The sequence below is a fragment of the Panthera leo genome, chromosome F3 (assembly GCF_018350215.1).
Source record: "Panthera leo isolate Ple1 chromosome F3, P.leo_Ple1_pat1.1, whole genome shotgun sequence".
Classification (NCBI taxonomy): Eukaryota; Metazoa; Chordata; class Mammalia; order Carnivora; family Felidae; genus Panthera; species Panthera leo.
This window is the reverse complement of record NC_056696.1, coordinates 7,249,918-7,265,534: the sequence shown is the minus strand read 5'-3', so window position 1 is coordinate 7,265,534 and position 15,617 is coordinate 7,249,918. Positions and strand designations below refer to the sequence as shown.

Below are 15,617 nucleotides of genomic sequence, written 5' to 3'. Positions count from 1 at the left end.
GAGTAATGTCCTACTGACATTTATTTCATTTGGAGAAGAGCTGCTCTCCAAGTTTGAGGATAAAAAGCAGCTATAATAGATTAAAAGATATTGGTATTTTTGTTTGTTTTTGAGAGAGAGAACTCACAGAGGGAGGGGGAGGGAAGGGGGAGGGAGAGAGAGAAAGAGAGAGAGAATCCCAAGTAGGCTCCATGCTCAGTGCAGAGACTGACACAAGGTTCAATACCACGACCCTAGGATCATGACCTGAGCTGAAATCAAGAGTCGGACACTCAACAGACTGAGCCACCCAGGTGCCCCAAGATATTGGTATTTTTAAGGACAATGATTCTTAGGAAATAATACTCTGAGTCCAAATGAATATCAGGATACGTGTAAAAAAAAAAAAAAAAAAAAAAGTTTACCTTGTCTCTCTTCAATCCTACCTTTCTTTCCTCCTCTATTCAGCCTTTTTTCCCCTTTTCTGCATCTCTGTGTGCCACTGAACACCACAGACATCCTTCCAATCCTTTGACTCTCTTTCTGTGACTAAATGGGCCATAAACAAAACACTGAAGAATACTTTGAAATTTTCACATACACCATATTGCTTTAAAGGTTGGGAGTTACCTTAGAAATAAGAGAGTTTAAGTCTTTTATTTTTTACAAATGAACAAATGAGATTATAAGATTAAAGACTTGTTCAATGTCATATAGCTATAATGCCAAAACTAAAATGGGGATCTAACTCCTTGTACAAAGTACTCTTTTATTCACACCATGTTGACAAAGTGTGTATGTGTGTGTGAATTTACCCTAAGATCAGGAAACAACCTCAAAAGTCATCTGTGACAGAAAATAACTAAGCCATCTGGTTTTTCTGGAGCAGATATCTGATGACAGTATTTATTAAATAAAATGATATATATATATATATATATATATATATATATTAGTTTATAAAACAAACAGGTTTATACAAATGACTGTCTCAAAAGAAAATAATTTGGTTCCTATCTTCCTGTGACCCCCATTTTTTCCCTGCAGTTTTGCAACTTTTAACAGAAAAATGGTTCCCTATAACTGCAATGGAGAATAAAATCATGTCACACTATTAAAAACCAATCTATGGGGTAAATCAGCAAAAGGAAAAATAAACATTAAATTAATTAATGAAAATCCTATTGAGATTTCTATTGTTGATTTAAATTTATTTCTTTAAGTTTATTTATTTATTTTGATGGAGGGAGGGGCAGACAGAGAGAGAGACACAGAATTCCAAGCAGGCGCCTCGCTGTTCAGGGCAGAGACAGACATGGGGATGGATCTCACAAAGGGTGAGATCTTGACCTGAGTCGAAACCAAGAGTCAAATGCTTAACCGAATGAGCCACCCAAGAGTCCCTTACTTTTTTAGAGGGAGAGAGAATGCACATGAGCAGGGGAGAGGGGCAGAGAGAGAGAGAGATAACCTTAAGCAGGCTCCACACTTAGCTTGGAGCCTGATGAAGGGCTCAATCACATAACCCTGGGATCACAACCTGAGCTGAAACCAGGGTTAGACTCAACAGAGTCACCCAGGTGCCCCTCTAATGTTAAATTTTTTATTTGAACCAGTTTACTGTTTCCATTAGATCTTTGAGAATCTAATAAAAAGGTATGATAATCTTGCATTTCATTGATATATATTAATTTCATATTCATTTCTTAGGGGACTTAGATCAGACATTTTCATGTAATCAAATAAAAATATTTAAAATATAAAAAGAAGTAAATAAATTTTGTTCCTATTAAGTGCCTAGAGACTCTGATTAATAAACATTTTAGTTATTCTTCCCTTCTCTGGACATTAGCCCTTATTCTGTCCTTTTTTTTTTTTTTTTTTTTTTTTCAATTTTTTTCAATTTACTTTTGACACACAGAGAGAGACAGAACATGAGCAGGGGAGGGGCAGACAGAGAGGGAGACACAGAATCTGAAGCAGGCTCCCAGGCTCTGAGCTGTCAGCACAGAGCCTGATGTGGGGCTGGAACCCACAGACTGTGAGATCATGACCTAAGTCGAAGTCAGATGCTCAACCAACTGAGCCACCCAGGCTCAGTCCTTATTTCTGACATTGATATATGTTTGATAAAAGTTTACTTTTGCTTCCTCATCTATGCTGGATCAACACAGGTGTAGCCAAATACTTACACATTTTTAAGAAATGATTTTGATCATTATATTTGAATTCTGTCAAATAGTAATCTTACTTAAAAAAAAATTTTTTTTTTAATGTTTTTTTATTTGTGAGAGAAAGAGAGACAGAGCACAAGAGGGGGAAGGACAGAGAGAGAGGGAGACACAGAATCCAAAGCAGGCTCCAGGCTCTGAGCTGTCAGCACAGAGCCCAATGTGGGGCTGGAATTCAAAAGCCATGAGATGATGACCTGAACGGAAGTTGGATGCCCAACTGACTGAATTACCCAGGTGCCCCAGTAATCTTACTTTTTAGAGTCATAAGGTATGCGTACATATCAGCGAAAAACTCAAATCAGCGAACCAAAAAGTAATTTTGTAACAGAATTCAGTACCCATATTAGTAAATTCAAATTTCCAAGACCAATGCAACTTTTGGATTTTGAACATGATACCCTTAGACAGCAACTCATTTTGGAAAGTAGGTTTACTACTTTTAAAAATGCTATTTCCTATTAAGAAAACGTCTAATCCAGCTCTTACAAGCAGAGTTGCTTGTACACACAGCAAAGTTGGAATATAAAATACAAATGCCCACTAGAATCTAAGGATATCTTAGCCTTTCAGAATGCTATGTCCTAAAATTAATGAACTTTTCAAAAAAGGTGTTAATGTATTACTGTATGCTACAAGAGTTTATTCGTTTTAAATGTAAGTTTTTGCATCTGAGAATTTGTTTTTACAAGAGAGTTGTAAAAAAATGTGTTTTAAAATGAATTATTAGAAAGCATAAAATTCTGTAGCACCTGGGTGGCTCAGTCGGTTAAGTGTCCAACTCTGGATTTTGGCTCAGGTCATGATCTCACGGTCTGTGAGACTCAGCCCTGTGTCAAGCTCCATGCTGAGCGTGGAGTCTGCTTGAGAATCAATCTCTCTCTCTCTCAAAAATAAATAAAAGAGAAGTGAAATGAGAGAATAGTTTAAAAAGTAATCTCTCAGAACACTATATATATAAAAATCTAAGGAATGTACCCAAAGCTGAAGTGAGCAAAATTCAAAGCCTTATAAGTATTTTCTACTACACTAGAAAAAATAAAAATAAACTCATCCAACAAACTAATAGAGATTAAAGATTTAAAAACTAATGAATTAAAAACACAAAAATAAAAATGATAAATCAGAAGCTCATTCTTTAAAAAGTATTAAAATCCCTAACAGATATTTTTCTTCATTCATCATAAACATTTGGCTTTGTAATAAAAAGATGTAACCACAGGGGCTCCTAGGTAGCTCAGTCAGTTAAGCATCCTACTCTTGATTTTGGCTCAGGTCATGACCTCACAGTTGGGGAGCTCCACGTTTGGCTCTGTGCTGACAGTAAAGGAGCCTGCTTGAGATTCTCTCTCTCTCCCAGTCTCTCCCTGGCTAACATGCATACACACACACACATTCTCTCTCTCTCTCTCTCTCTCTCTCTCTCTCTCTCTCTCCCCCAAAACAAATAAATAAACTTAAAAATGCTTAGGTTATGGCAACAGGCATGATTTTTTAAATTTATAAAATAACTACAACTCTGTGTGTCTAAATTTGAAAATCTCAAATAAATAAACTTCTAGGAAAATGAAAATGACATATTGACTAAAATAATAGGTAGGAACTTGAACAGATTTGAAAACACTATCAAAACTAAGATTCCCAAATATACAATGGACTACTACTCAGCCATAAAAAAAGAATGAAATCTTGCCATTTGCAACAATATGCATGGATCTAGATAGAGGGCACAATGCTAAGTGAAATCAGTCAGAGGAAGACAAATACCATAAGATTTCACTCATTTGTGGAATTTAAGCAACAAAACAAGGAAAAAGAGAGACAAATCAAATAGCAGACTCTTAACTACAGAGAACAAACAGGTGGTTGGGGGGGGGGAATGGGTGAAGCAGGTGAAGGGGATTAAGAGTGCACTTAAAAATAAGCATACAAGGACAACAAAGTAAATTCTGTTAAAACCAGTATAGTGTAGACAGAACAGTCTGCTGATAAACAGATATTATAAACCTATGTTATAAAACATGGTAGTAATATAGCAGTGCAGGAATAGGTAGACAGGCAAAAGGAATAAAAGATCCAGAAACAAACCTATGCATACTAAAAGGACATTTCAAATTGTATCAGATAATTAAGAGTTACAGAATAAATGGTACTGGGACAAAAGGTGCGCATGCTCTTGTGTTCTCTCTCCTTCCTCCCTCTCTCTCTCTCTCCCCACCCCCCCCCCCACACACCTAAATACATTTTAGAGAAAATAACACATTTGCACATATTCACATTATAAATTCTGTAAGAATATAGGTATGTATATAATAAAACTGTGTATAATGGTATTACTTCATAAAGGAAAAAGGAAAAGAGAAATACCCAAGTTAAAAATCCTTGTTGGGTAAAAATAACGAATTTAAAAAGGAAAATGACAATCTGGGGAAAATATTTACAATGTATATGACTTATAAAGGAGTTGGTTGTTACAACTATATACAATGATGAACATTACTTCAGAAAAAATGAATTTAAGTAAATTACAAATTTGGTAACATGGACTCCTATGCCACCATGAAAAATTGGTTGGAAAGTTTAATCTCATGATAAAATATCACCAGATTAAACCAGAATCAACAAGAATATGTAACAGTGGCATCAGTGGCTAGTGGGATTACAAGAGAATATTCTTCCTGACATAATGATATTTTCTAAATATCTGCAATAGACAAGGATTAGTTTTTTAATATGAAAAATAAAAGCATGAAAAAACAAGGTGACCTTCAATTTGCAATGCACTGTTTATCCAATGAGAAGTGTTTATTGAATAACCAGAGCAAATAATAATACATAGCGTCCTCGAGATAGATATTTTGAAGTTACAGTCCAATTGCCTTGAAGTCTTTATCGCTTAAGACTATTGCTGAAAGTCCTACAACTGCAATATTCCTTTTTCACCAAAATAAGTATTTTATACTTTATATCAAGTATGCTCATTTTCCCTGTCCACTGTCTCCTCAATTCAGCTTCTAGCTGGCTGCCTCAAAGACCCCTAACAACTTGTACGATTTGAACTTGTACTTTACTCTTCCATGGGAGATGTGACAAACCCTTAGCTGGCAAAACGCCTTCCAGAAAAGAAGCCAGTGAGAAGAGAAAATGTTCCTTGTGGGCCTGGAAACAAGAAAGCTGGCCTGCTTACTTTTATCGACTTCATTCTCATGTAGACACTGTGCCTAGAACTGAAGGATGAGCGTAGGACTTGGGGGAAAAGTCATTCTCTCAAAGCCTCTTTCCCACATCATGTCTCTCTCCACTTCTAAGAACATTAAAATAATGTGCAAAACTGCCTAATGGGGATGAAATGAAGAAGTACAAAACTATTCCTACAGTGTCTGATTGAAAAAAAATGTTTCTATTCCTCACCCCTAACAAAATATCTCTTCACGTGAAACACCACCAAGTGGTGCCACATTTGGGGCAATGGGAGGAGATTCCTACCTACGACCATCCCTTTCATTTGCTTTATTTACATCTACCTCATTTGTTTCTCAAAATAAACCTCCAAGGTAGATGGACTACCACTAGTGTTATTTTTACAGAGGAAGAAACCAAACTTCTGAAATTGACATGTTCAAGATCACACAGGTAGTGACTCTGAATCAATCCTTACTGCAAATTCTTCTCACTGAACAGTGCTGTCTCTCCTGTTCAAACCTCAGTAGCAGCAGCAACCACATCCATCCATCTAAGACACAGCAGGGACCTACTTACACATAAAACTTTGTTCAGGGCTTTAGATTTAGTAGTTTCTGGGGAATAGTTGTGAACATCCCCATCAAAAACTAGTAAGAGTAAGGAGAGGTCTAACAAAATCTTCGCACAGACAGTTTAGAAGGAGTGTTCAGGTGATCAAAGGCAGTATAGAGTGAACATCCCTATCTCTACAAATACTTCTTTTACTTGGCTTCTGGGACAGCACACTCTTATCTCACTGGCAACTTCTTCTCAATCCTTCTGGGGAACTCAGTCTCTCTTGCTAAGCTTTCACTATTGAAGAGTAGCAGGTCTCAATTCTTGGACCTCTTCTCAAACTAAGTGATTGTAAGTGATGTCTTACAATCCTATGGCTTTAAATATAGTCTACTGGTGATGCTTAAGATTTGAATATCTTCAGTCTGAACTTCTCTGAATTCCAGACTCATATACTCCACTGTCTACCTGATAGCTCCACTTGGATGTTTAACAGACATTTTAAACAACATGAAAAAAACTCACAACCTTGCAACTTTCACTATCTCCACCATTATCACTCTAGTCAAAACCATTAACATCTTAGTATGGATTACTCCAAATGTCTCTTAGCTCATCCCCCTGTTCCCATTCTTTTCCCCTCCAGTCTTCTACACAAAACAGTCAGAACCACATTTTAAAAATGTAACACAATTATTTTGTTATTCCCCTGCTCAAAACCCTGCAATGAACTCCCAAAGCACTTGAAATAAATCAAACCATGCAATCTCTATCCAGCCTCATTTCCTCCTATTCTTCCTTCCTCTTGCTCAGTCACCTTCAGCCAGTGGTATCTATATTCACCAAATTCACCCATCCCTGCTGTCTCAGGACCACTGCACAGTCCAACCACACACCTCCATGGCATACTTCCTGACCTAACACAAGTCTCTGCCAAACATCACCTCCTCAGAGAGCAGTATTCCTTAACCACTCCTAAAACGGGAAGCTCTCAAGGTACAGAATATTGTCTGAAGAGGTTGTCTTTGGTGTAAAAGAGGGGAAGCAGATTAAGAATATACATTATATTTGCTTAAACTGGAAAAGAAATTCACCGGAATTATACACAAGAAATAATAAAAAGTTATCTACTGGATTAGAGTAAGTGGTAACTCAGCAGGCAAGTTGAGGGATATGAGGATTTTTCACATTATTTGTTTTTAGAAGTTTGATTTTTTTTGGAACCATTTGAATGTTCTATTTGAGTGACTACTTAAAAATAAATGAAAAATAGCAGTCCTCCATCACAGTCTATCCCTTTACTCTGAATTTTCTTCATAACACCTATGCTTACTTGACTTGCCATTATACAATTATCTGTATCACCTCACAGACTGTAAGCTTTACCCAGTACTGGAGAATATAATGGTTTTCCCCTTAACTAAAAACAAACAAAAAACCATGCAAATGGCTTTCATTATCTTTGTGTTGTCTCTTTTCTTAAGCATATTTTATTTATGCTACATTTATTCTATTTATAAATCCGCACAGCTTTGTCCTTGGCTATATCCAGTACACGGCCAGGATGAAGACATAAGAGGGCTGGTATGTTAAATTTATAAATGTCTAAAAGGCAGGAAGGGAAGCTAATCCCTTGGATGACAGAATCATGATTCAATAAGATCTCAACAAGTTTTAACTATGGCTACATTCAAGGAGATGATACTTGAAAGGGTTAAACAGTGCTTCAAAAAATCATCTACAGAATGGGAGAAATCTTAACATAGAAAACACACTAGCTTATGATGACTGCATCAGTGGTTTCCAAACAGATTTTTCAAAAAACAAAATGAAAAACAATATAAGGTTGCCAACTTTTCATTGTTCATTTAAGAACCAAACCAATACAAAAAACCCAAGGCAAATATTAAAAGAAACTTACTACACATTATCATTTCATAAAGAAAGGTCATTTTAACATTAAAAAAGTAGAAATACAGAATCTCAAATAATCTTTTGAATTGTATAAATATAACTTGAAAAGCCATATAACATTTCCTTCTCTTTTTTTGCTTAGAAGTAGCAAAGGTTATTAAACAGTTAACACAATTTTAGACTGTAAACACAAGCGTATAGCTTGAATTAAAGAAAGGGATAATTTCACTACACTGTTTTTAGACCATAGCTGGAGAACTAAATATAAAAACAAGATCGGAACAAAAAGAACAGCATCAACAAAACTGAATGTAGTTGACAGAGATGAGAAAGGTAGAGGGAACAGCATCACATGAAGTTGTTAGGGTTGTAGTATTTAACAAGAAAAGAGAAGACCTGGTAGAGAAAAACCTTACTGTGGCCTACACTTAAGACAAAACTACAACCAATGGGGAGAAGTTACACAGGAAAGCAGATACCGGCTCTAATTAAGACCTTCCTATTACTCTTTCCAAAAGCTAAATGAGACATCCTATGCCTCATTGTTCGTGGAAGTGTTGTTCTTGGAGAAGCTGACTCAATAAAAGTCTCAGAGATATTTGTAGTAGGAGGTACACTGTACCAGATGACTCTAAAGTCTCCTCTAATTCTAAAAATTTGTGAATCAGAAAAGAGTAAATTTTGCTTTTTTAATTTACCAAAAAGAATGAGTGGAAATCTAGGCTTTTGTTAAAAAGACATAGGTTCAGTTATAGGCTCTACCACTTAGTAATGTGTGACACAGAGGCAAAATTATCACTAACTCTGGGTTTCAAATATTCTCAGATTTAAATGTGTAAAATTATACCTTATATACAAGACTCTTGCATTAATTACATACACATACACACACCTGCCGCCTGACAGTTAGTAGGTCTCAATACATGGTAGGTTGTTGTCATTTATTCAACAAATATCATGTCCCAAAGGGTAATGTCTTCTACATTATTTCTTACTGATATACTCAAATAATGACTTATTCTCTGCTATGTTTCATATTCTGTTTCTCAAACCTAAGCAATGCACGCTTGAGATTCTTTCCACTGTCATGTCCTGTACAATCCCTATATGGATTGAAGTAATTTTTGTAAGGTTTTCTTTAGTTTTGCTTTTGTTTGTTTCCTCTCTACCTTTGTTTGACATAAAAGAGGGCTTTATCATTGGTATACATTGACCATATCATTCATTTTAGCCAAAACATTTTTTTACAAAATAGATATACTGTTGCATAATCATTTCAGCTAGACTATATATCTACCTAGTTTAATCAACTCTACTACCAAACAGATGTCTTCTTATTCTTTTGTATTGCCCACAGCGACTAACTCATTGCTGAGCACTTCCCTCAAGAAATATTTGAGTCAATAAATTAAATCCCACTTCAACAAGGGTAGTTGATTACTAGAAATCTTGGTTATTAACCGAAGTTTATGAAATAAAGATGGTCTGAGGTTTCTCTCCATAAGAAACTCATTATTCTTACTGAAACACATCAACACATGATGTTCTCAATATTACCTACCCACCAAGGATTTTTCAGATGGCATCTAATTGCTCTTTTGTTATACTTACACTTCCATAATAATTTGTAACTGTACAGATATTTTAGCTGGCAATTTAGTACACTGCTGTCTGTTAAGTATTTATTAGGACACTCCTTGAAACCCCAATGTTCATGATAGAGAACAAAATCATTCATTTGAGAAAATCATTCATTAATTAAAATAGTAAAAATTATTTTACAGGAGAATTTTGTTGAATAAAAAAACATGTTAACAAGGTTAAACATACAGTGCTGAGTACTAGATGAGTGATATCTGATTGCTATCAGATGCAACAATAAAACTAGTTTTTTCTTCAGTGATAAAAGGAAACAGATACTTGAAATAAAGAAAATAGATCACTAAGCATAGGATTTTTAAATACACTTCGATATCTGCATCAATGGGCATAATGTATAATTTTGTAGCATAAATTTCATTATTTTAATGCTAAGATAGAAAACACAGATGGTTATTTATTTCCATACAAAGTAACTGACAACAGCGAAATTTACCAGTAAAATACATTTAAAGTTTGACTTAATACAATTCCCCGTGCTGCATTTAACAATAGATTACTTTTAAGTAAGCTAAAATTTAAAAGGCATATTACTAAATTCTTTTTTAAAAGTCTGTTGAAATGCAATGTAAAATTTAAAAGTTTATAAAGCAAAAAAGCACTTTGTGTGAAAACCAGCTCAATGAAAACACATAAATTTAATTTTGATTAAAAAGTTCAACAAAGATTTTTTCTCAAAAGGCAAGTTGCAAATAATATAATTCATTAATAGAAGAGAAAAATGAACTTCACAGGTTCTTGTTACCTGGCAATTTTATTTTTAACAGCTTACAGAGTTGATCACGCTATCAACTAATACTGAATGTTAGGAAATGCTATTAAAATATGGTTACTAACAAGTAGTAGGGAAAAGCTTCCAAGAGTTTGTTTTTATGAAAACCCCCTGGTAGGGCATCTTTCCTTACATCATAAGTTAATTTATAAAACTAAAGCTCCACTTCAGCAGAATTACTATTTTTACATCACAAAGAAAAGGACAAGATTAATACAAACTAGGGTATCAATGAACTTGATTGTCAAAGACAACTCAAGGAGCTGTAGAGAAGCTTTCCACAAATTTTCACAGGGTAGGCAGACTAAGGGACAAAACTGAAAGAGCACTCTGCAGGCACAGATCTTGGTTTGGCTCTGCCCTTTCATTAGCAGTTAGGCTCGGACAGACAAATCAGTGAACTTCCCAAGTTTTAGGGTCCTCCTCTGTGTCAAGTGCACTTAGATTGAGTTTTAAAACATCAAAATTCTACCGTATCTACGAAGTTAGGAAGGATGAAAAACAGCCCTGGTTTTAGTTTTTCAAAAATAACGGCAGAAAAATACAAAATTATTTGTCCCTTGCAATGTAGTATTTCCAGAGCTGAATTACTAAATTTCTGAAGCATGTCCAGCTAGGGTTGTATCATTGAAGATTTAGATAGAGTACTCACAATGTAAGACTCTCCTCTCCCATTATTCCTCCACCTGCTCCTCCCCATCCTGCTTCATTCTTTCTTCCCCTGGTTTTAACGCCAGCAAACGGTTGTAAGCAATGAAAGCTTAAGATCAAATCATTTTAAAAGATGCATTTTCAATCACCTATCATCTGCCTCACTACATTTTTCCCAAACGAGTGAATTTTCATTAAGGGAATAAAAGTATTTATCAACAAAATCAGTAACAGAAAGGTAGGAGGCCTATTTTTTGTCTTGAATGCTCAAAAAACAAAACGGAAAGATGAAGCCTCATGTATTCCCTTAGGAACGTGAATGCGTTACCCACCCATCGAAAAAACAATTCTGCTGGTTCATTTCCCTGCTACACAACAGCCTCGTCGTCAGGCCCTTTCTAAGTCCACTCTTCCTCGCCATCTGGTAATTTTATATTTATCACCTTGGCAATGTTTGGACAGGCACCGTCCCTGTCTTCCAGGGGCTTATATTCTTCAAATAAATAAAACTCTGCTAAACACCATCCCCCCCCCAAAAAAAAAAAAACCCAGAGTTTTTATAACTTAGGATACAAATCCCACGTCTTCCCGCCCTGTGTTATGCATAAAATGACGGGAAGCATACCCAAACCCCACATTTGAATCTTAGGACAATGAAGCCGACAGGAAGCCACTCTCTCCTCCCCCGGGTTTACTACAGAGCCAGAGCCAGCGCGGGTGCAGTCGCCTGGCAGGGTGCGTGACTCCACGTCTTCCACGCCCTCCAGCCGCGTCCGGAGGGCTCCTCGCCTGACCTCCCCCAAACCGCCCCACATCGCCAGACCAACCTCACAGAAAAGGCCGGCACTGTTAGCTGCTCGGATCGGGGCGGGGGGGAAAAATCCCTGCCCCGGCGGCAGCACAGCCATTCCCTCCGATGCTCCGCCCGCACCCCTAGCAAACTGCTACGACGCAGTGGGGAGGGCTGCACAAAGCCGAGAGAGGGCTGAAAACGATTCAAGACGTCCTCGGGAAGAGGCGGCGGCCGCGGGCCCGGAGGGACGGCGGGTGGGGCTGGGGGCAGGGTGGGGGAGGGGAGGGGAAGGGAGGGGGTGGCGGCGCCGTGCGGAGCCGCAGGGAAGCAACCCCGGCCGCCGCGGGCCGCGCCCCGAGCCCCCGCTGCAAACCCCGGAGGATGTGGGGAAGCGGCGGCGGCGGCATCGGCAGCGCCTCAACCGAGCCGCTGAGCGCATCACTTACCCCTCACCGCTGAGAGAGGGACCGGACGGGGGAGGCGGGGCGCGTCGCGTCCCGTGAGTCTCTCGCACGCCGTCCTCCCCCCACCCCGTCGTCGTCGTCGTCGCTGTCGTCGTCGTCGCTGCCGCTGCGGTCGAGTTCCCGGCCCTGAGCTCCGCTGGGCAATAACGTTATTCCACACACGCCCCACACATAGCGGTAACGGCAGAGAGCGGCCGCCCAGTGCGCAGGCGCCTGGGGAAAGGGCGAGGAGCCCGGCCCTATCCCCTCCTCCGGCCGTCCCAACGATCTCTTACTGCGCAGGCGCCAAACGCAGACAATGAAAAGGGGCTGTGTGGAGGGTCTCACCCAAAGGATTCTCCAGCTGCCTACTGCGCAGGCGTGCTCCAAAAAACCAGCTTGAACAATGAAGAGGACCCTGGTGTAAGGCCGGGACCGCAACTAAAAAGGACTACAGTTCCCAGAGGGCAGTGCGCCAACTCCAAGTGGAGGTCGGGTTGCGGGGCATGCTAGGAATTGTAGTGTCAGCCGCTTTCACAATCTAGGCTGTTTCGAAGATATAAAGCTTGTTTTTCTTGAGAATGTATTTGGCCATTTTGGCAGATGTCGCGGCTGAAGGGTGTAGAACTTGTTATTTGTGTCCTTGAGAAATTTCAAGGACCAACTGCAAGCCAGCAAATTTAGAAGAGTCAAGACCTTCAGTGAGCTCTTTCTGTCGATTGGGTGATCCAAACAGCAGGATGGGATAAAGGCAGGACTGAGCCAGGCTGGGCTACAGAAAAAGGGCGGAGCCTCCAGGCAGTCTCTTGGCAACCGGATCTGGCTGCCAAACCGCCAAACCTTGAGGCGCAATGACCTCTGGGAATTGTAGTTCAGTTGGAAGGGCCTTTTAGGAGCCTCGTGACTGCAGGCCCGCAGTCTGCGGACTACAACTCCCGAAATCAACCATGAGGGCGAATGGGTGGGAAGGGCCCCCAGCGAGCTCCGACCGGGATTCCATGCTCCCCAGTGACAGCAGCGGCAGGAAGCTGGCGGGTGCTACTCCGGCGCCAAGGCCTCTGGTTCCCCGAAGGGCGACATCGGACATTTCCCTACGTAACTCCCATCTCTGGGCCCCGAGTCTGTGCATGGCGAAGTCCCCGGAGAACTCTACCCTGGAGGAGATTCTAGGGCAGTATCAACGGAGTCTCCGGGGTGAGTTGCGCCGAACCTCTGCGCCCTAGCCCCTTGGTACCAGGCCCTACTGGGCGGGAGCTGGCCCAGGTGCATTTCCTGACACCTTGGATTGGCCCCAGCCAATATGCAAAGGAAGATGGATGTTGCTGTGATCCTTGAGGGAAGATGAAGTCGTTTGTGTTTGTTTTTACAGTTAAGCAGTGTTGTTTCCCTTGATTCCCATAGTTACCTGGACCAACTCCCTGAGCTTGACTTAGCATCTTTCTCACCCAAGTCCAGCAGAACCTCTTGGGTGGCTCTATTCCAAACTTGCCCAGTTCCCATGCTTTGCTCTTTAATCCAGTAAATTCCTTATTCACATTTTTTACACATTCCAACTGTAATGCAATGGGTTGAATGTGATTTTTCGGACCAAGAAAAAGGAAATACTAATTATTTTAATCAGAACAGTTTCTATTTAGTGGTCTAAACTATTTACATACACCAAGTCTTTTAAAACTTAACAACTTGATGAATACCCCTCTTTTACACATGGGGAAATCTAGGTGCAAAGAGATTAAGTTCGTCCAAAGTCCACATAACTGGTTAGTGGCTAAGCCAGATATTAAATTCAGTCAGGACTGGCCCCCTTAAAAGCTTTTTTTTTTTTCTTTATTAATCATGTCACAATTACTATTACTGAAACCTTGCTTAGTTAATTCAGGTTTTCTTAGTATGGTACCCTGTGAGTGAGTCTTTATAGAAATGATGTTCTTACTTGTAGATAGCTCTATCATCATGGGCATCATATATGCCATCTGGAAACCTCAGTTCTGTTATTTTAAAGTAGAAGTTATGGTATTGTCTACAGGGTTATTGTGAGGAGCAAATGAAATAATCCACGTAAAGCAGTGATTTTCAGCCTTTTTCTTTTTTACTGTTACACAGATATGACATATACATGTAAAAGTTTCATTGAAGAATATTCTACTAAATGTAATACATTCCACTTATTCTTTTGCATTTTCTTAACACTCTAGGCCATGACCGATAGTTTTAAATTTTTTTTTTCAACGTTTTTTATTTATTTTTGGGACAGAGAGAGACAGAGCATGAACGGGGGAGGGGCAGAGAGAGAGGGAGACACAGAATCGGAAACAGGCTCCAGGCTCCGAGCCATCAGCCCAGAGCCTGACGCGGGGCTCGAGCTCACGGACCGCGAGATCGTGACCTGGCTGAAGTCGGACGCTTAACCGACTGCGCCACCCAGGCGCCCCATGACTGATAGTTTTAAAAAGTTAAAGTGTTTAGAACAATGAGTCATTTAACAATTCAGTGCCTACTATATGTAAGGCATACTAGCGATGGGGATACAATAAAGAAGTAGACAGAGTCCCTGTCCCCATGGAGCCTCTGGATTAGTGGGAGGAAAAAACAATAAATAAAATAATGACAGATTACTATGACAGAGAATAAGGGTAAAAATCACTGCTTGGCACATAAGCACTCATTAAATGTCAGCTGCTATTTATAATTGGGACTTGCAGCAAAGTGAAGATTTTTCGAAGAGACTAGAAAGTTTACCTTCTAGTAACTCTAGATTTTGTAAGGGTTATTATGTATTGTTTCCATCTGTCAACGTGTTACAAACTGTCAATATTCTTCATGCTCAAACTGCATGAGTAAAATAATTGGTCTTGATGAATGTTTTCATCAGCCTACTGGTATTTCAAGAGCTGTTAGATACAGAAATAACTACTTTTAACTTCTCATTTGAAAGCAAGAAAAGTACTGTGCACAATGATAATGAGTGATTTTTTGAGGTTGGTGAAAACAATTTGTTTTCTGTTGTAAGTTTCTGCTAATGCTGCTCTTCCTCTTGCCTTATTTTGAACCTTTATGTAAGCATTGGGGGCTTAATTTTAGGCATTTTAATGCAATAAAGTTAATTTCAAACTAATACTGCTTTCAGTAATTATATAGAGTGGAGAGTTTTCATTCAAAGATGATACATTTAGAGATAAATTATAAATGTAGTGTGATAGTAAAGAACATTTATAATCAGAAGCAAACATAAAGAAGAGAAAAAAGTTAAAGGTTTTTTTCAAGTGATGGTTTTCACAACAAATCAGGAAATGGATCCTGAAATTTTTCCTGGGTTTTCATGACTTATTTTATTATTTATTTAGTAGCATTTTAACTTTTATGTTTATTTGGTTTATATAACAGCTTATGGGGGCACCTGGGTGTCTCAGACAGTTAAGTATCCGACTCTTGATTTT

The 15,617-nt window shown here is 38.9% G+C and overlaps 2 protein-coding genes across 26 annotated transcripts in view; one reads left to right on the top strand and one right to left on the bottom strand.

Moving 5' to 3' along the window:
• CEP170 (centrosomal protein 170) overlaps positions 1-12,437 on the bottom strand; it is a 128,039-nt gene extending 115,602 nt beyond the window's left edge. For 12 of the 16 annotated variants that reach the window (XR_006199160.1, XM_042926484.1, XM_042926482.1 and 9 more), the window contains exon 1: positions 12,184-12,331. The gene's annotated coding sequence lies outside the window, so the exon portion shown is untranslated. Of the gene's footprint in view, positions 1-11,771; positions 11,955-12,183 lie in introns of those variants that run through there. The other 4 variants (XM_042926483.1, XM_042926489.1, XM_042926479.1 and 1 more) reach the window with 3 other exon arrangements.
• An 80-nt stretch (positions 12,438-12,517) lies between these two features.
• Positions 12,518-15,617, top strand: part of SDCCAG8 (SHH signaling and ciliogenesis regulator SDCCAG8) — a 258,511-nt gene continuing 255,411 nt past the window's right edge. For 9 of the 10 annotated variants that reach the window (XM_042926498.1, XM_042926494.1, XM_042926492.1 and 6 more), the window contains exon 1: positions 12,946-13,374. In XM_042926498.1, coding sequence (XP_042782432.1) covers positions 13,128-13,374 — 247 coding nt within the window. In that variant the 5' untranslated portion in view covers positions 12,946-13,127. Of the gene's footprint in view, positions 12,604-12,945; positions 13,375-15,617 lie in introns of those variants that run through there. The other variant, XM_042926493.1, reaches the window with a different exon arrangement.